The sequence below is a fragment of the Saccostrea echinata genome, unplaced genomic scaffold (genome assembly GCF_033153115.1).
Source record: "Saccostrea echinata isolate AGI-Se365-2 ecotype Australia unplaced genomic scaffold, CSIRO_AGI_Sech_v1 ptg000032l, whole genome shotgun sequence".
NCBI lineage: Eukaryota > Metazoa > Mollusca > Bivalvia > Ostreida > Ostreidae > Saccostrea > Saccostrea echinata.
The window spans coordinates 3,203,733-3,225,660 of record NW_026889781.1 but is presented as its reverse complement, the minus strand read 5'-3'; the positions used below and the strand labels follow the sequence as shown (position 1 = coordinate 3,225,660).

Here is a 21,928-nt window from a genome sequence, read left to right as displayed (position 1 = left end):
GATGATTTCTTTTTTAGAATCTTAAATAGGACATGATACAGGGCCACTTTTAAGTGATGAAGCAGACGAGTATGATGATGGTAATGATGATGAATCATACCATCCTTCAAGCAATGAAAAAAGCTGTGATGAAGATACCATTAATGATCTTGGTAATAAAGCTGAAAACAGAACTTTCTTAAGCTCAAGTAAGCTTTTCTGATCAAAGTTTGTCCATTGTCCATCTCCAGCGTCACTGTTGTTTCAAATTTTCAGCTCCTTCTCAAGAACCACTGCGTCAATTTCAACCAAACTTGCCACAAAGTATTCTTCGGTGGGGGATTCAAGTTTGTTCACATGAAAGGCATCACCCTATTTTAAGGGGATATAATCAAAAATAAGTGCAAATTTGATGGCATCTTTAAAAAAATCTTCTCCAGAAACAATGGGCAGAGTTGTTTACTTGTACAGCTTTTTAGTATTTTCCATGAATCTTCGAGTAAAAAAGTGCTCTACAGATTCACGTTGAAAATATACAGATTTTCCCTAAAGACGGAAAAAATCAGAGTCGTTCCCGAAATTTGCCAATCAGTTTGATAAAGAAGCTTGTTGATTGAAGTGGTCTTATCAAAAATGATCTAAAAACAATATAATTACGGCAAATGTAAAATATGTAAGCAACAGTAGACAGCATACGGTGACTTGCGTAGTTAGTGCTTAGTATTTGTATAACAAGGGGTTCTTCATATAAAAATGTCTAATAAGCTGAGTTGAATTTTTACTGACAAACTGCTCAAAATACTGACAACTTCTAGAATACTGACATCAGTTAGAAAAGTTAAACAGGTCTGAGTGGGCCAGAAAAATTATTCTCCAGAACAGCAAAGCCATGACAAGTCATATTAATACAGAAGCATACTCAGGTAATGTACCGGTAGCTTGAAGTTTTATCAACTAATGACCCCTGGCAGCAGGGTCGGGACACTATGGGGCATAAGACTTTTACGTGGAATTATATAGAAAATGTCTTTAAAGGCCTTCTTCTCAAGAACAGCAAAGCCATGATTTGTTATATTAATACAGGAGTATTTTTCAGGTAGTGTACATTCAAATTTATTCAAATCGTAACATCAAGGGGTAGGATGGGAGAAGTAGTTTCAGGTTTGTTCAAATCATCACCCACAGGGCATAGGGTGGCACCAATTGTATAATTACTCAAACTTTCCAATACTGAACTGATTTCTGCTTTTCTCTTGCAAAAGGGCTCAGGTGTCATGGACCATGGGCCTCTTGTATAAGGTGTTATGTATTACATTGTACAATATGTAGATTGTTTAAAGTGAATTAAAATTCTGGCAGAATTTCTGTCTTGGATTTTAAGTATGACTGTTTCTTTATTACAGTTAAGGATTAATTCCATAAGTTGTTTTTTTCTCCAGACATGATCACAGTCTGATAAATTGACAAAATTCATTTTAAATAAATTACATTCCTTTGCATCATATTAACATGATGTTCATTAGCCAGCATTATAAATTATAAATATCTCCATAAGGAGCTTACATAGAGTGTTTCAATCATGCCTAACAGATTGAAGTATGGAAAAACAACTTTCATACCTCTTCATTAGGTTTGAATGGGTAAGATGAGGCCATAATAGGCAATCAAAGCTTTACATAGGGATATATGGGGGGGGGGGGGATGTGCAGGGCCATTGTGACTTGGGTGAGCCATGTGACCCATTGGCCTCTTCTATAAAAATAAAGATGAATCCCTTTTGTCAATACATGTACATATATAATAATTTCAGATATGCCCAGTAAGCCTCTCAAATCTGAAATGCAGCAGAAACAAGCTGCACTTGCAAGTGACAGCGAAAAGGACAGTGAATGTGAAGATGATCATGATGATGTCGGCAAAGTTTTACCACAGTCAGAGAAGCGAAAGGCCAGGTTTTTAGAGGCCAAAAACATCGTCTGGGAACTATGATAATAAAAAACATTCATGTCTCTTTTGTGAGAAGTTTTGCCAGCAGGCAGTTGATGGTATGCATATCATATAAGCCCATAGCTCTTTAAGTACAAAAAATTGTGAGATTCATTTTTGCATATATGTTCAGGATGGAGCTGAATATTGAAAAAATATATCCTATAAATTTTTTTTCATGGACATGTAGCAGACAGCTGTTTGCATTATTTAAGCAAGTAATTATTTTTTAACCAAAATTTGTGAAATTTATCACTCATGACCCATGCAAGGTTTACCTATTTATATTGACACTGCAACAGGCCCATAGACCCCCCCCCCCCCACACACACACACTTTTTCTGAGTATAGTATTTTGCTATAGTAAAGTATCCTTTATATCCTGGTTGCCCCTTGCCCCCCCCCCCCCCCCCCCTTTTGTTGCAATAAGGTCGGTTCAGTAAATAATGTTTTTTTTTGCTTGTCAGATATTTTTTGAAGTCCCCCCTACTTTTGAAACCCTTGCTATGGGCTGTAAATTGAAGTTTTAAAAAATCCTTTACTGGTGAAGATCTAGCAGGCAAACTAGCAGGCATAAAATTAAATATGAAGATTATGAATAGTAATCAAACTCAAAAGTCCATTAGAATAATCCATATTTGTAGCAGAGCAAACATGGACCTCTAAATTTAATCTTAATTAATGCTTAGCCCTCTAATTGAAGGCTTCTTCATGTTTCAGGCCCATGAAAAGGCAGAGTTAGTCATAAATTAGAATGTTTTATACAGTATTAGCCAGTATACCTTATCCTCTTTACTTTTGAACTTCTAGGAGTTCAGCTGCATCAATATGATAATAAATATAGAATTCTTGTGAAAATTTACGATTTTTGTTGCATGGGTCTAGATTTCTAGATCCAGGCGGTTTTGAAATGACCACAGCCTGAGAAATTCATAATACTCAGGTAATAGTCAAAGCCTAGGGCCTTTTGTTGCATTTTAAACACAGGAAGTTATTAACTGCATGATATTTATATTTCTTGCTTGGTTGTCAGCTTTAAGCTTGAAGAGTTTTTTTTTTATTTCGAAACTTGTATGTTGTTTAATGCACTAAGAAAATGCCACTATATTTTGCACAAATACTGACTGATTGTCCTTGGTTGTTCTGTGAAAATAAACTTATTTTGGATACCTTAAAAATTAACAGCAAGAATTATCTATTAACACTTGGCTTATACATGTGTATCTTATTTCATGTCAGCCTTCTTTTTATGTACTTTTTTGTATAGTTGATGCAATTAAATTGTTTCATGCAAACAAACCGTCTTTTTTGTTTGATCTTTCAAAATGTTGTAAAACATTTGAGCAAAGGGATAAGAAAACTAAAGGGTGCTGTATGAACTGCATTTCGTAAAAAATCATGGTTTTAGAGACCAACATATTTGAGCAATGGGATTTTTAAATGCTGAATTGGAAAATGAAATGATGAATATGAAATGATAGAATGTTATGCATAAAAAAACAATGATGTGGACTTTCCCCACCAAAGTAATTTCAGTTTTTTGAAGTCATTAAATTGCAAGAATAAATAAGAGGGATCATTATTTTTCCACTTATTTCAGGTCCGTAGAACGCGGAGGCTACCCCCCCCCCTTTTTGAATATACTATATTACTATTGTAAATTTTCCTTTGAATGCTGGTTGTGGTGTCATCCACATGAAAAAGAACGAGATGTTATTATATGAACAGTAGTTAAGTAATTTGTAATCCTATAAAATTCTTGTTAAGAAAAAAATAAACTCTTTAAGATCATAAAAAGCATAATGATTGCATTTAAAATTGGGGAACGATTTTCAATTTCTACTTGTCTTACTCAATGCAACAGAAAAAAAAACCCAAAACGAATATTCTTGACGAAGCAAGTCTTGAATCAATGCACACTCGGCAATTCATTGCCGTCAGCGACGTAAAAGCAGAGGGGAGGGGTAGCTTGGCCCCTCCTTTTTTCAAACTTAAAAGTTTTATTTTTAATTTACTGTGAAAGTGTTCATTAACCCCCCCCCCCCCATACACACACTGTTTTGTTATGTATTTAAATGCGGTCATTTTATTGTAAAGAAATTTTTTGGAGGGTTCACAAAAGTTCAACCCACCAATAGGATTTTCGACTTTTTGAAGTTAACCTATTTCTCTTGCTTGCCAAAGATTTTCGGGTATTAAGTTGTATTTTCTCTCCCCCCCCCCCCCCCCCCGACTTTCAAAAACGATGTTACGTGCCTGCCGTTAATACTTTTAAATCTTTGTCATGACTGTTAATTTATTCTTCTCATTTCATTTGCTTTATTTTAATCTATATACAGATGTTGAAAGCCAATTTTTTATCTTTTAACTTTATCGAATATCCTTTGACAATTTTTTTTCTATAGCATACAGATTTCATGCAGACATTGTCATGTATTTTCGACAATTTTTTGGAAAAATTGGTGTTTTTACGGGAAACGCATTCAAAATTTACTGAATGTAGTGATTTTCTTGTATAATATCTTACAAGAGTGTTTATGTACTGAGTTTCCTGTGTGTGTCCTGGTAAAGCCATGTAGTGACTTGTCAACTTCCGGTGTGTGATTGAGCAAAATCACGTGACCAAATGTAGTGACTTTTAGGTGAAAAATCATTTTTTCATTATTTGAATTTTCATCTTTCTGAACCTCATTTGCATATACAAAGACCCATAGAATCACAGTTATGGTCTGTTTATCTTGTTAGCATTGCTGGAACATAGTGTAGTGACTTTCAGGTGTTAAACCTCGTGTAGTGAGAATTGCGGTTGTACACGTATGGGTGTGTGTGTGTGTGTTTGTCTTTTTGAACGTGTTCTATAATTGGGGAATATTTCCTTGATTTTGGAGACAACTCGCTTTGCCTGTGGTTGAACTCCTTGGTGTCAGCTCTACTGACGTAGATTCTAGATCTATCTGTCGTGGCTGTAATTCCAAAGGAAAAATAAGATTATAAAAATTTACAACTTTATTCAACAAGGCGTCGCATGGAAGTGTTAGTCACAAACAACAGTCACAAGTTACAAATGAAATACAGAATGATTTAATTTTATAAAGATATTTCCCTAAACTAACATCTGGTGACTGTACAGAGGGGTGAACAATGTATGTAACAAAAATACCCTCTGAAATTCATTAATTCAAAATAATTTTAACAATCGAGGAAATTCGAACTTACTGCATTTCGACAACGTTAATAAATTTACACACATCAAAGGTCGTTAACAAAATAATGTTAAAATAAACTCTGCATTATAATCACTTATTAATCTGAACTCATATAACATTCTAAAAGAATTAATAAAGAATATTGTAAGACTTGAAATTCCAGCGACACCGGGTTGCCTTTGGATTACAGGTCATTATCCAAGGCCAAGATAAATAAATTGTGTGTTTCCGGTTCCCCCACCGACCCTAAAATATGTGAGCCGACCCTCCTAATCTCCTAATCTCGATCACTTCCGCGTTTGAGAAAATGCATATCCTATTCACATTAAACAGAAATGCCATTAGTAAGCTGCCCTTTGGGGAAAAAGAATAATCTCTTTTTTTTCTCATTTTGTTTATTGGCAAAGTTGAATTTTAACTAATAAAATGTTAAAATAAAATAAATGTTTTCCTTACCTACCTACCCTATTTTTTCTCGGGTTGGAATAGGAAACACAATGTTTATTTTTCTTGGCCTAAACTTGTTCGGTTATCAAACTTAAGCAATGTTTTCATTTAGTGTTTTAATTTTTTTTTTTTAGAAATTCTCTTATTCTGGGTTGAAACCATTGAAGCATGATAAAGCTCTAGAGTTGGCTGGTAAATCTGTCAAGGTTGTACTTCTGCATGATTACATTACAAAATTATCCACATCACATGCACTACATTTTCCTTTCCATTCCCAAAAATATCATTCACTTGATTGTCTGGCTGTATCATAATCCAATGCATTGCTTTAAGCTCTAGTCACATGACACTAAGGATACTCCAGCCCTTCTCTCCATTCCATACAATTGTATTACTTCAAATACCCACATCTGTGTAGCTTATTAAAAAAGTACTGAGTTGTTTTTTATTTAAGCATGCATTCTTATTTAAGCATGCAGTCTTGAAGGAATTGCTTCAATGGTCATTAACACTATCGTCTTTGTTAAAATATCTAATTCAAAAAGTGGAATTTAAAGGGCATTGTTTTAAGTATGATATATGCCTCATACAATTCTGTATGAAAAAATATCAAACAGTTTTCAGCACTCTCTCCCCCCTCTCCCTCTCCCTATTCCTATTTTCTCTCTCTCTCCCCACTCTTTCACTCTCCCCACCCGACTCCCCACTCTCTCTCCACTCACCTCTCTCTCTCTCTCTCTCTTTCTCTCTCCATTCTTACCCCACTCTCTCCCCACATCGCTCTCTCTCTCCCCACACTCTCTCTCCCCACTTTCTCACTCCACTCTCTCTCTGTCCCCTCTCTCTCTCACTCCACTATCTCCCCACTCTCTCTCTCCCCCACTCTCTCTCTGTCCCCTCTCTCTCCATTCTCACTCTCCACACTCTCTCCCTCCCCCCACACACACTCTCTCTCTCTACTCTCTCCCCCACTATCTCTTTCTTTCTGCCTCCTTCCCCACTCTCACACCCTCTCTTTATTTATTTTTTGTTCGTCTGACTCAATTACGCTTTGACCTCGTAAAATAAATTATATATATGCCTAATACTTCGATGTTTCATAGTTTTTTACAATAAAAATAATGGGTAAAATACTTATTCTACAATAAATACAAATTCTTTATCGTTATTGTAAAATAAATTATGAAATGTTTATTCTTGATCTTTTTACTTTAAAATGGATATAGCAGAAATGTTTATTTACGCAAAAAATGAATGCAATTTAAAATTATACGGACGATAACTTCACACAACAGAAAATACTACTTCCCAGTTCAATTAGATCATCGCGTTGTTTGTTTGCGTATTTAATGAAGAAGAATTTTATATGCTTGAAGAACAATACTTATATGTTTACTAACATGCAAGGAAGATGATACATGTATGTTAGCTTGAAATCCCAGTTGGATATTATTTGTTGTACCGTTATGAAAAGTACTAAATTATCCACATGCTGAGAGGAGGTCTATAAAATATTCTTTATTTGACCAAGTATGTAATAAGGGTTTGACATTCACTATCCCTTTCCCTTGTATGCATTTAGTTTACTTCAATTTTATATTTTTATAATTTTTTGTCCCGTTCAGATATCGTGTCGTTGCGTTGAATGTTAACCAAAATGCATTTGCATCATGACTCCCTCGTTGTTCTACGCTTTACCCGGTATGTCATATTTTTTCATTGCATATTAATGTTCGTTTGGTGCTTTATTCAAATGCATATTGTTAATAAAACCTACATGTAACCTTTACTTGTTGCATGGTTCTACGATTTATAATTAACGCTTTTGAATGGATAGTGTTAAATTCTTTACCGTTGGGCCATCAGTGTAATTTGAGTAATTGTTCACCTTATAACAGGCCTAAGCCATGCTTCAGGGAAAATTACAATCATTCAATTATATAAGCAGTCGAGCCATTCAATAAAAAAGAGAGCCATGCAAAATTTGTGCTAAATTTTTTTTACAAGCTTGCCTCTGTCGCACATACCGCCCTCCTCAAGCCATGTAACATCACAGAGATAAAATTTGTAAATCGTAATGAATTTAAAACAAGCTGCATAACAATGCACATATGCATTATGTAAATAAAATCCTTATAAGAGGGTTTTAGGTGAAAGGAAAGGATTTCTTTTCATTTTATTCTAAAAACCCTTTTATATTTTATAAACTCGTATCATGCAGACAGCAAGAACGCTTAATTTGTTTATAGGAAAGACGTACATGTCCAGAAGGGAATATTTTCCTACAGGGTACTAGTAAATTTAAAGAGTGGGTTACAACCCCGTAACCCCCTCCCCTCAAAATTCGCCACAATAGATACGCTTATGCGAATCTCGCATGGTACTTGATTCTAACACAATGTGTTACAATACTATTTTGTACAGTTCTATATTTTTTGCACAATCAACATTAAATGTGCTAATATTAAATGTGCCATTCATAGTCAGGAAAAAATGATGTAAATTAGACTGAGAAGCTTTTTTTTCATCATGTAACATTCTGTTTTTTTTTTCTATTGGTAAATTTTTTTGCACGTTACTAGAAAGGGGAAAGACGATACTACCGTGTATAAACTTGTGTCAATTCTTGGTATACCAAACACCCCTTTTTTAAGCAATCAATTTTTTTTATATAAAAAGCCTCATTTTGTTAAAGACTTTGTTGACACTAACAAACGACAAAAGACACTGATAAAGATTTTGAGCTAATCACTTTTTGTGCCCCTGATATTGAAGGTCAGAGGCATGTTGATTTAGTTCTGTGTTATTTTTTCACAAATGCAATCCCCCCTATATTTTTATGAGAAGAAGTTTGAGACTTTATTCTTAGAAAATCAAATATAAATGTATTTACTAGATCGAATTTTCTTATCAATCTTCCATTTTTTTCCAAGCACATTTATTTGGATAGGTTCCAAAACGTGAAACTATCTAACACTTCTAAGGAAAAAAGAAAGACTAGTATATTTTTATTTGTTGCACATTATTTTCTCAGAGTAAAATAAAAAAAGATTACAATTATGGAAGCTATAATGTTTTATTTATATGTTTCTCTTTCTGACATCAGCTAAGAAAATGATCTTGATTTTTTAAATAAATACAACTGTGGAAACTTATTTTATTAAATGTGATTAAACAAATCAAAGAATGAACGTACATGTATTCTTGCTCTAATAGTTATAGAACATCATAATAGCCTTGTTAGGCTTTCCTTTAATGGGGATGAAACAGCTTTAGAGATTAACCAGTCTGGTCGAGTCCTCAAACGGCATCTTCGCTAGCCAAGAGATTCTGATACGCTACTCTCCTCATAAGTTTATGAGGAGAGTAGCGTATCAGAAACCCTTGGCTAGCGAAGATGTCAAACGGGGGTATTTAACTCTGCGATAGGCGTTATGCAATGCGCAAGAACAGTAACTCTTGCCGTATCCAATATAAACAAACTTGCCTATATCATCTATCTTAGGAAAAAGATCGATATTATCACAGGAGTTCGCATACCTATCAATTTTACCGAAATTTTCAGTAAATATAAAAGACACGTAATACCTATAATAATAACACTTATTATTATAGGTATTACGTATTTTTTATATTTACTGAAAATTTCGGTAAAATTGATAGGTATGCGAACTCCTGTGATTAAAAGAATTAATTCCGCAATCTTTTGGTAACACTAGTATTTGAGATACATGTATAACTTTGTAAATAAAAGAAAATTAAATACAGTGCCGAATTTATGCTTAAACGAATTTTATCAGATGCACATTTCCAGAACAAATTCACAATCGCCACGAACTACGTTTTGACGTCGTCAGTGTTGAATTAAATGGGTGTAAAATGTAGGCGGGAATCGAGAGTTAGCGTGCGTAGTTCTTGGGCGCACTTGTTTCATAAGCCGGGTCAAGCCGGTAGATACATGTACTTCCGGAAGCGGGCAAGTAACTTGTTCCAAATATTTTTAAACGCCGGGAGGTCAGAAAGTAGCCCGGATCCGGCCAGATGAAAAGCAGTATGGTGGAAAACGGAGGTAGAAATTTCCTTCATGGTGAAATATTCGTTTTTTTTAATCATTTGCAGTAGTTTAAATTTTAATAAACATACAGTACTGAGGTCATAAGTAACTTTTACGAAATGTTCGTTTATATTTGCACGACCAACACTTCCTTTTTAATATTTTAAAGTTACTTTTCAGTTTTGTTTGTAACGAGGCCCTTACAAATTAACAGATTGTGCATTGAATTGATCTAGAAAATATTAAAATGCAAATATATCCATTAATCGTTGTCCTCGTCCGTTCGGAGAAAATTATTTATTGCAGCAACAGCACCCATAACAGTAGCAGGCATTTTTCGGCTGAATTTTCACTCGTTTCAGCGAAGGAGTGAGGTGGGGGGCAAATCAAAAATGAAAATGAGACTGTCAAGGAGGACACACAATACGATCGAAATAAAATATGAAAATGTATTTGAACATCTTCAGTAATAATGTATAGCGCCTAGTTCCAGAAATTGGAAAAGGAGATTCTTTTGGATGACATGTTTTTGAGGATCTGCAGGTTTTATAAAGGTGAGCAACATTTTTTAACATAATCATTGTTAATTTGTTTATTTAGCATGCCAAGAAAAGGTATGCATTCTTGTTTTAGAGCGAACTCAATAAAAGCGGAACTAACGTTAATCTGTGATTTTTCCACAGGGAGATGTGCGCGAGGCAATTAATGTCAGGAGTTTTTAGGGAGGGATCTTAATTTTTACTGGTTCTAAATTAAAGCTAGAATACTTATTATTTAGAAGACTTCGCACCTTTTTCCCGTTTAATTAATTTATTTATTAATCTATTTATTTATTTATTTGGAAGGGGGGGGGGTCCATGCAAATCAAAACTGAAAAGTTAATTACGTTCCACCCCTCCAAATCTTCTGCCGTTAATTGTCTTGCCGGTGTTAGGGGAATATGGGTGAGTTGCATCAATTACACTTTTATTGACTCCATCGCTGTGGAAAATGGCCGGGATTTCTTGGTATGATACATTGCTTGAGTAATAACAATATGAAATACTAAAAAATAATCTCATACGTAATTGATCATAGTATATGCTATTTTTTTTTGGAAGTAATAATGGTTTTTACTAACATATTAATATGACGGAATCCCAGAATGAGTTGATTTTCCGGTGAAATCATTTATATTCAGTATTTCGTGGTCAGGGATCAACCCCCCCCCCTTTCTCGTATTCCCATCGGGATCGTAATCCCCCGTCAGCAGGTGTCGCCAAATTCATCATTTCCGGTTTCTGTAAGAAGATAAACAACGAATTTAATAAAAATTTTATGAATGATGGTAGCCGTGTTTTAGCGGCAAAATTCTCCAGTGATGGTGCTCTACAAGAAGAATGGATGATAGACTTCTCTGCCGCGATGTGTCTCCCACCTCCCCAGATTTTGGATCCTCCTCGGGTAGCAATTCCAGTAGCACGGGGGAGGAGGAGCGTTTACGTCGACTTTTCAACAGTTGTGATGGAGATGGCGACGGATTCCTGTGCAGGTAAAATATCTAGGATGCCAGGGGCGGATCCAATTATTTAGAACAATGCTTCCAACTGATCTCTGAAACCCAGACTGTTAAACTCTTTCACATCTGTTCCTATTCTCTATTGAAAAGTTGATGGCTCGTTTTAATACTCCCCCTCAAGGGAGTAATATGTTAACGGTGCGACCGTTGGGGCGAGCGCATTGTTCACTTGATTTTAAGATCCGCCTCTTCAAACCCCACGAGACATTTGGAAAGTCTAGACTGTGACGTCACATGACGTCGTTTGTTAGCTGCATTTCCATAAACGAAGTTTGTAACGTGCAAAATTTTTAACAAAGAACGTTTAATCTGCAATTTGTATGCATATCCATTAAATTACGGTGATTTTTTTTGTGTGAATTTTTAGTTGTTGTTACCGTGCGAACGAAGTTAGCAGCGAGAACAACAAGCGATGCATTGTGGGTCCAGAATTACTGCGGAAAAAAATTCGTTTGGATCAATGTGAAAGTCTGAATTTTCTCTTGCCCAGGCGTTGTTGTTAGAGCTCGCATTGCGAGCGGTGCTTTGCGCCACTTGCTGCGCTTGCGATTAAAACTAGCCATCAACTTCTCAATAGAGAGTAATCTGTTCCATATTGGACAACTTTTGGGGTACATAGGGTTATAGGGTATACCCATGTAAAATTAAGGAATCTCACATCTAAATGTTGGACTGGCCAATGAAATTGGAAAATAAAGCAGCATTTGCTTTTATTGAAAGAAACCCCACCATTCTTTTATATATTCATTTACTGAACATGCTAAAACTAAAAAAGTGAAACTTTGTACTAAAAATACTGTTCAATCATGTTGAAGACTTAGTATCGGAATCCATGTACCAAACATATTTGATGACATCATAATTTAACTGGACAAAACCTATTCTCTTTTGAGAAGTGGACATGCATGCAGGCTTTCACCTAGGCGAAAGCCTGTCCACTTTCTAAAGAGAATAGACAAAATCATGCATTCATTTTACAACATGTTTAAATATTACTACTATAACAGGAAAGGAGAAAATGTATCATGGCTGGACCGGGAATCGAATCCAGGACCACTGCATCATTAATCAGGTGGTCTACCAACTGAGCTACCTAGACTGTTATCCACAGCCCAATCCATAACATTCCTCTATCCTTAACTTGTCTTCGCCCTCAAAGACACAACCCAAGTTCTTGTTAGCCCCAGGCAGGACTTTCACTTGCAAGTCCAGGGGTGGTAGATGGCACCAAATCTGTAAAAGGAAAGGAGAAAATGTATGGGTGCCCGGTGGACCAGGAATAGAAAACCATGGACTCCTGCATCACTAGTCAGGTGCTCTACCTACTGAGCGACCCCAAGCCGATATTCACGGCCCAAACCATTACACTACAATGCATGCATTAAAGTTATAATATCAACTGATTACAAAAAATGAGATTATGTTTTTTATTTCCAGTGATGATTTTATCTACATGTGTCGACAGCTGAACATGGAGGATATGGCTGAAGAAATCATGGAACAGCTCGGTCTACAGTCACAAAGCAAGATCACTTTCCAGGACTTTCTTCGGTTTAGAGGCCAGGTAAACTGTTGTCGTTAATGAAATCAACGTTAATATGTTGACGCTGCGACCATTAGGGCAAGCACAGATACACCTTTTCAGTATACTATTTCATGTATTTAGACCCATCTCTTCAAACCACACGTGACATTTGGTGCATCTAGATATTCTGACGTCACATGATGCCGTATATATAAGTTGAATTACCAAACCCAAGCCTGAACAGTGCTGATTTTATTGAAGAAAGCTTTATTTACTTTTTCATTAAATTAAGGCGAGTTTATTTTTTGTTGAACTTTTATTGTAATTCTCATGAGAATGTAGCTGAAAAAAGCGATGCATTTTGGGTCCAGAAATTACTGAGGAAAAAAAAAATCATTTGGATCAATGTGCAAGTCCGAATTCTCTCTTCGCCTACATGTGTCTTTTAGAGCTCGCTGCACTTGATAGGGCCAACAAAAAATAATAGTCTTGTTTCCTGCTACCAGCCAAAAAAAAAAAAAAGGGTAGGTAGGTAGGAAAATTATTTTATTTTTTTCCAACAGTATTTTTGGGATATGGATTAATACAAACCAAATTAAACAAGTCATAGGTCAATATTATCATTTAAAATTAAATTCATGTGTTTTTATGCTCAACTCAAGAGTTATTTTATGAAAGTCCATATTAAAACATACAATTTCATGAAATACCACATGAACATATATATTTTTTTTCAGTTTTGGAACATGAAATTCCTGAAATTACCGATTTTTTTCAAAAACTAAAAAAAACTTTAGGGTCGGGTGCAAAACAATAGGGTCAGTCGGGTAGCAGGAAACAAGAATATTATTTTTTTTGGCCTAATATCGTGTGATCACATACCAGTTTGACATGTCATATCTTAATAAAACTCTAAAAAATGATATTTTATCTCATATTTTATTTTAATCTGTTATACACAGAAAAATATTCACTATTTAGATTTTGTAATGGAAATGCAATATATATCGTACATGTACGATGTCATGTGACATCACAGGCTAGCCCTTCCAATGTCTTGTTTGGTTTGCTTTCCATACCCAAGAAAGTTGACACACGTGTCCAACTTCTTGTCATTGGAAATTGAATGTCATTTTAATTCATACTGTCATATAAGGAAAGACATCAACAAATGTAAATATTTATAAACACAACACATGGCATGGATGTGTGTATTGCTAATTTATGATTATGCCAACCACTCAATTCCCAGTGATTGTGCTAAATTTTGAATTGGTCAATTTATGTACAGTTTCTATTTTTAGGTACAAAATGAGGAGTTAGATCTAAGTCTTGGGGTGGAGGATCAAGGAATTGATTCTGATCTGAGTGGAGCCTTACGCAATCCAGACAATGTAACCTCCTGGCCCACAATGTCTAGTGACAGCTTTGGTAATTCTGCTTTCTTTCTTTCTTTCAACAAATTAAAGTAACCACTTGAATGCATTCTAATCTTTTCTCGGGGGTTCAGAATAGGATTTCATTTCTTTGAAATATCTGAGGAAATTTTCCCTATAAATTCAATGAAGTGTAAAAATGAACCATCTGTACCTTCAGAAATGAAGACATACTCATAGGATGTGTATTATTATTTATATTTTGTACCCCCCCCCCCCACAAATGTATATGTTAACTGCTAAGAAAATCTTGTTTTGATGGGGGGGGGGGGGGGTATAGAGTGAAGGAAGATATGAGAGAAGAATAAATGTAGATATTTATATATAACCATGCTAAAATATAAAAAAAAAATTTACAGAATAAAGATATTAGCTTTTCATCAGTTTTAAGGCATACTCTAGAAAGCCAGATAGTTTGCATTATGATTTTGTCTTTAAGGGCATACTCTTAATAGTCAGAGAGTCTGGATTGTATAATTTTATTTTTAGAAGCTTGCTTAGGTAAGCCAGATAATTTGAATTGTGACTTTATTTTTAGGGGCATACTATTGTTACCCAGATTAATAAGTGTGGATTGTGATTTTATTTTTAGGGGCATACTCCTGCTAACCAGATAATCTGGATTGTGATTTTATTTTTAGGTGCATACTCCTGCTAACCAGATAATCTGGATTGTGAATTTAATTTTAGGCGCATACTCCTGCTAACCAGATAATCTGGATTGTGGTTTTATTTTTAGGGGCATACTCTTGTTAACCAGATTAATAAGTGTGGATTATGATTTTATTTTTAGGGGCAAACTCCTGCTAACCAGATAATCTGGATTGTGATTTTATTTTTAGGGGCATACTCCTGCTAACCAGATAATCTGGATTGTGATTTTATTTTTAGGGGCATACTCCTGCTAACCAGATAATCTGGATTGTGATTTTATTTTTAGGGGCATACTCTTGTTAACCAGATAATCTGGATTGTAATTTAATTTTTAGGGGCATACTCTGGAAAGCCAGATAGTCTGGATTATGACAGTGGAGCCAGAGACATGAGTCCAGAGCCAGCCAGCTTACACCATCTTGTAGAATCCCACAATCCCAAGCTCCTCAGCTTAGCTCAGGATGACAGATTAGGAACGGAAATCCTGGATGTAGCTAACAGGGTGAGTATAAGATAAGATAAGATTTACTGTATTCAGAGTTAATTTCGCCCCGTGTTATTTTCACCCTTTAACACTTGCAATCAATTTTGCCCATTTTAAATTTGCTCAATCACAGTTCTGCTTAAGAAATTATACTGTGTTCTTTGAATTTGCCCCATTTTAAATTCGGCCAACTGAGAATAGGGCTAAAAGAGCAAAAATAAAACAAGGACAAAAATTTCCCTGTATACAGTATTGAAACTAATTTGGGGCCCTTCAGTAAAGAATGTAAAACAAGCATGGATGGGTAGTAAACAACAGAATGACTAAAATTTTCAGTCTCATTCTGTTGATGATTGACATTTTGTTGTTATATATTTATTCATTGACAGTCTATGCTTAAGACAATGGATTGGACCATCAGACCTGAGGTATGTACAGTGCCTCAGGTCCAATACTTCAATTTTTACACCGAACCAGAATGTCCAATGGTCGCACGCATGATGCAGTGGTTAGAGCGTCTGCTCTAGAGTCGCAGAGTAAGGAGTTGATCCTTACGTTGCGGGTTTGAATCCCACTGCGGGACATGGAGATCGGTCTTTTGGATGAGACCATATAAACTGAGATCCCGTGTCATGGCAGGCATTGGCACAATAAAGATCCCTCATTGCTCAATGGCCCTGGGCAGCTGGCCCTGAGTGTCGAGTATAGGTCAAAATTTGCAGCCCTCCACTGGTAACTGGTGGCGTCTCCATATGGAGTGAAAAATTCTCAAGAGGGACATTAAACAACAAACAAAAGAACATCCAATATATCAGTGTCCAGTTTTGAGTTTTACTTGTTTGACATGGAGTCAAAAAAACGTTTGTTTTAAGAAAAAAATATCACACAAATCCAAGTATGTAATTGAGTGTTATTAAAACTGCACTGGGCATAAGATTTCCTTGGCTCTGCATTTTCACATGTTTCAGTCTTTCTTACATAAGGTTTTTTGGTCTGCTAATATTTGGGTCAGTCCTTTGTGACCCAAAAACTTTCGCATAGACTGCTTTGATAGACATATAAATATGGATACATAAGATTGTATTTCTTTTGAATTAGGAAACATATTTGAAGTAATCAAATAATTCCCGGTAAAAAACTGTAGGCATTTTAGGTTCTCCATGTTTACAGTTATGTAACCTAACCCTCGATCCCGCATTGCTGATAAAAAGAATTATCCTTTGTAAATTCAGTAAAGGAAATACGTAAAGGAAATATGTACATTCTTCATTGTGTATGAATATGTAATTATATGATTCATCAAACATAAATGGTAGTTGATCAATTGTCCAAGTGCAGAAAAATAATTTTACACAAATTTCAGCTTTAATACATATTGTATAAAGAAATGCCTTTAATACGAAAGAATTAATCAGATTATACTAAAAGTGTGTTATATATAGCTAAGTGAAATCAAGAAAATCTGTTCCCTGTAAGTTGAAATTGGTTTAATTTCATGTTTGTGTATTAGAAAATCATGGGCAATAGTAATGGGTGTGTTAATTAAGCTAAAGATATTGAATGCATCAAGAATGCAAGATTAATCAAACGCTAATACATGTATAATTTATTTTTAATATGATATCAAAGAAGTTACCATATGATTATACTAATAGATTCTGCTGTGTCAAAACTCTTTACCTTAATGCATTACTTTTTGTTTGTTCCAACTGATGTTTTTAAATGGAAAAAGATGGAAGATTTTTATACATTATGTTTTTAATGATGTTGTGAAGTTTATTCTATGATCAAAAGAATGAAAGAAGTCTAAATTAGATGAGCAGTGTTGGACTTGGTCGAGAATTGCTACAGGATTTGGTTAATAGCTTGATAGACTCATTAACAATCGAATACACTAAGAAATCAATTTGGGGAAAACACCAAAACTTACACAATAATCCTGCATTATTGATACCATTCCCCATTATCTCGGTTTCTAAGATTTTGGATTTGTTCTCCAATCCCACGTTTTCCAACATTGATTTCGCACTTTTATTTCAACATTGATTTATATTTTGTCTGCTACAGCTAAATAACAGACAAAGTTGTTGATTTTGCCGTAAAGCATGCAAATTTGATTTTTGTCATTTGAAAGGTTTCTTTTTCTAGTCAATACAAACATCGACCGGGAATTTGGGACCAACCTCCAATGTTAAAGAAAATGCATATGAAAGATTTTCCCGCTCCATAATTAAGTTATTTTTAGCATCCTAGCTTGTACATGCACGATGTTCATGTTTGTTATTCTTTTTGAAGCTGAAATTTTTTTTATTTTTATCCTTTACTGATTATGATGTTATTTTTGTCATATCCACTCATAGTTTTTCCACAAAAGAATTCTCCTTCAGCACTGGTTTTGCAGTTGTGTAATTTGAGTTTTTTTTTTTTTTTTTTTTTTAAAATGCTTTGACAAATTGTAATGATTCGTGTATTTCTAGTGTGAAAAATAGGGAAAAAAATGATGGGGATAATTTTCTACATTCCTAATTAAGGAACTGTTATATTTTGATAACAAATTGATTTAATAATGAATTGATAAGTTCAACATTTTTTCTTCCTAAATACTGACTGTAACTTTTCATAGCATTCTTTATTGCAGAAAAATGCCTCAACCTTTTTTTGAAATAAAGATTCAAGCAGAAAATACTGAATTTTTTTAAGCAAACACACAACAGTTTATACAATTGATAAAGTCAATATAAATCATAGCATTTTTTTAGAGTGGGCTAATGAACATGATGAAGCTCATGAATAGAGTAAACAGAACTAAATGACGATAATGAATAATTACAAAGCTTCCAGTTGTTTGGGAGTGCTCGGAGTTTGTTGACTTTTTGATTATGATCAATCAATTACCATCTGGTGAATTCCAAGCCATTATAGATTAGTAGTTTTTTTTTTTTTTAACGTTTTTTTGTGTTTTATTAGTGTGGTCCAGAGTTTTGGCAGAAAAAAAAGCAGCAAATAGTCACAAGGGAATTTTGTGGCCAACACTGAAGAAAAATTGGAGATTTCATAAGCACATGAAGTGTGTGCAATGGAATCCTAATTTTATGAATAACTGAAAATAGATATAATAGACTTGCAGAGTAAGATTCCTTTATGACAGATTTTAGAAGCATGATAAGGAATTTTGATAACATTTGAAAAAAAAAAATGACTGGTATTGAAAACTTTTGTGATTATGTGGCTCAGAAATTAAAAAAAAAAATTTAATGCATTAAAATCAATGATCAATAGGAAAATAAAAATAAAGAAATAAGAAATTTAGTACATGTTTCTACTACCGGTAGATGACAAACTTTTTTTTGTGTACTTGACAAAGACAATTTAAAGCATTTAATTATTCCCGTTAAAAAAAAATTTGTTTCACTAAAACTATAATTTCCTTGATCGGTATTTGAAGAAAAAAAAAATCCATAGACGTATTCCTGCATTGTGCATTTGCATAAGACATCATTAACTGAGCAAAAAGTCAGTGCAGGGGATTGCTAGTATTGATTGTCAGACAAGTTGCTTCTGAAATGTTTTATGGATGCATGCAACAGTTGTATAACATTTTGAGCGCAACAGATAGACTTGAAAATTGCAGCTATTTTCAAGTTTTTGTAAAGAAGAAACAAAAGTTTATAGAGGAAAGGAATATATAAGCCATTGTAAATTAAAGTTGATGTCTATTTTTTTTTTTTTTTTTTTTGCTAACCTGATGTAAAATCTTCTTCTTAGTCTTCAAGGGGAAAAAAGGGTCAATTGAAAGTGCATGTACTGTGCTTGTTGGAGTGGTGACTCACTGACAGTGTTTTTGTTTTAAAAGTAGATATATAAGAAAATAAATATTACTTGTTAATATTCCAAACTTTTATACTCACTGAAATTTAAAAAAGAAATCGGGATTCATGAAACAGACTTCATTGTGATCAATGATAATTATTAAATTAGCAAAATGGTATCTTCAAATGTATATATAGTGTTCTTCTATATTGGAAAAATATTACAAGTAATGGAAACCATTTATTCTAGTGACATACAAACTATTGTACAATATGATACTGAACATGAAGCCATCAATAGGATGACAGGACTATTAATTCAGCCCTGACTATATAAACATACACACTGTTGGCCAGTGGCAATTAAGACCGACTTTGTTTGTACTGGATATTTTTTTTTCTAGGTGAATGATTCATTTTGAAGAATTTCAGTGTGATGGAAGATTTTTTTATCAGATCTAAGAGCAACTGACATTGATATGGGAATTATTGTATATGAGTTGAGTTGAATGTGTGTGTCTGCAGTCAGTCTCTTCTTGATATTTCAGCAGACGGCAATTTTCTCCATCAAGGAGGCAGAGATACTAACATGATATAAGTGCAAGCAGACGACCAGTGAGAAAAATATTCAATATAGCAACATTGAGTTTTTCTTATGATTGTGAAATTGTCTGCATAGTTATATTTATTTTTGGACAGAGGATGTAATTTTTGAGTGTTTTGACTTAAAGGTGAAGTGTTTTGACTGAAGGATTAGATAACAAATTTTTACAGATGTTAGTGAGCTCTAGGGTCATTTTAAAGTGTGGGAGTATGTAATTTCATATTTGACAGTGTTGGATTTCTAAAGGCAGGACATTGCATATTGAAATCTTTTTCCAGCAGAAATATTTGGGGAGTGGGAGATATTTTGCCAATACATGTACATCATAAAAAATCTGGTGATCAGGCATGTAGGATTTTTACAAGGGATTTTTGATGATTTTGTGAAATTTAGCCAATTAGATTTATGAAATTATGGATTTATGGTGATGTTTGGAAGCAGTTGGATTCATGTTTCTTAATTTCTAAGCCTCAGTGATGGTTTGAAATTCTGGAATTCAGGGAACTGTTTTATTTGAGATGCAGCATGCTGAGACCATAAACATATTCACTGTGAGATGGATATTTGAGATTTTTCACAGACAGATTATTCATTAGAGCATTTAATTGACCTGCTTTGTTAATGATATAAAATTTTTGGGATGAAATTAATAATGAACTTGATGAAAACCTATCCAGACTGTACATATATACACACATGGAGAATTTTAATAAAATGATGTGGTTCCATGCAGTAGAAAATTGAACATTGGTAAAAAGCCAATTGTATAAAATCAATGGAATTTGAGAAACGCAGTGTATAGGCTTATCATGTCTACGGTTATGATATAACCAAGGAACAAAAGTGATCGTGTTCCTACAGCACTGATAGTATTGATGGAAAATTAGTTTTTAGTGCTCAACACAGAAGTTGAATGGGATTGAAATATGTTCGGTAACATGTACTTTTCTAAATGGGATGCTCTCGTACAATGTGTGAAGGATAGAGAATTTTTGAGGATTAATCCTTTTATTCAGGAAAATTAAAGAATATTTTAAAAAAATCATGACAGTGTTATCAAAATGCTATGATAATTAAGAAGCTGTTAAAAGTTTCATCTGGGACGTACTATTTTGGAAAAATAATTATTCACTTATGGAGGGAGCAGGAATTATAGAATCCCCAACATACGAAAGGATTTATGTGAATGGTTACCATGGTAACCAACCAAAACAACACAGCTGTGTAGAGGATAATCCAAGCTGCCAGGTGATCCTGTCTATTTCCATGTTACACATTCCGATTCAGTCATGTGTTTTAACCATTCACAGGTTTATCATGTAAACTTAATGTATTTATAAGTTAATCTCTCTCTCTGTGCAGCTGTATGAATTGAACCTTTCTCTCTTTCTCTTAATCCAAGTCAATGAATTCAATGATCATATAGACATTCAGGAAATAAAATTAAAATAGATAAGGATGCTTTGGGTTTAATTAATTGAATCAGATGCAGATTTTTCTTTCCCCCGAAAAAGAGAGCAGTATGTCATAACAAAATTAACCATTTAAGCCAATTCTTATGAAGTGTAATTCTTTTAACTGTAATGTACATAGAACGTAAAGAAAACCGCCCTCTGATTGAATAAAAATGAATTTCATTTCGATAGATATGAAAATTAACCATAAAAAAAATAACAAAAATTAAAGTCTTGAGATTCTGATTCATTTAGTAATTGTTAAACAGATTTTCTTTAAGTGAAGGAGGTGAAGTAACCCCCCCTCCCCCTCCCCCCTTCACACACACACACACACAAACCACCACCACCACCACTTACACACACCACCACCACCACACACAAGTCATTTGAATGTATGAAGTTAAACTTATTTCATCTGGTTGGCCGAAATATTTAACACGTTACCAGAGCCCTAATGTTTAACTTAGTATATAGGTCCCTGACAAATTATCATATATATATAAATAACTAGTTCATAAACATATAATAGACTTTAAGAGTGTATTGAGTGAACTGCAAAAAATCAGAAATACTTTACCTGCATTTAAGAGATACATAAACCCAACAGCTGCTTATATCTACATATGGAAAGACCATTGATCATTTTAACAAGGGAAGGATGTCCAGAAATTGTGTACAACGTAACATTTTTGAGGTTTTTGGGGGTCAGATATTTTCCGTGTCATTGGA

At 34.3% G+C, this 21,928-nt stretch overlaps 1 protein-coding gene and 1 long non-coding RNA gene across 4 annotated transcripts in view; both read left to right on the top strand.

The window, feature by feature from the left end:
- Positions 1-47: 47 nt before the first annotated feature.
- LOC133197951 (uncharacterized) lies at positions 48-3,264 on the top strand. The gene is made up of 2 exons (XR_009722458.1): positions 48-152; positions 1,790-3,264. It is a non-coding gene; the product is annotated as an uncharacterized LOC133197951 (long non-coding RNA).
- A 7,660-nt stretch (positions 3,265-10,924) lies between these two features.
- LOC133197997 (colorectal mutant cancer protein-like) overlaps positions 10,925-21,928 on the top strand; it is a 91,697-nt gene continuing 80,693 nt past the window's right edge. Inside the window, exons 1-4 of one of the 3 annotated variants that reach the window (XM_061334146.1) lie at positions 10,925-11,203; positions 12,668-12,794; positions 14,060-14,186; positions 15,181-15,347. In XM_061334146.1, the coding sequence (XP_061190130.1) occupies positions 11,052-11,203; positions 12,668-12,794; positions 14,060-14,186; positions 15,181-15,347 (573 nt within the window). In that variant the 5' untranslated portion in view covers positions 10,925-11,051. Of the gene's footprint in view, positions 11,204-12,667; positions 12,795-14,059; positions 14,187-15,180; positions 15,348-20,074; positions 20,991-21,928 lie in introns of those variants that run through there. The other 2 variants (XM_061334145.1, XM_061334147.1) reach the window with 2 other exon arrangements.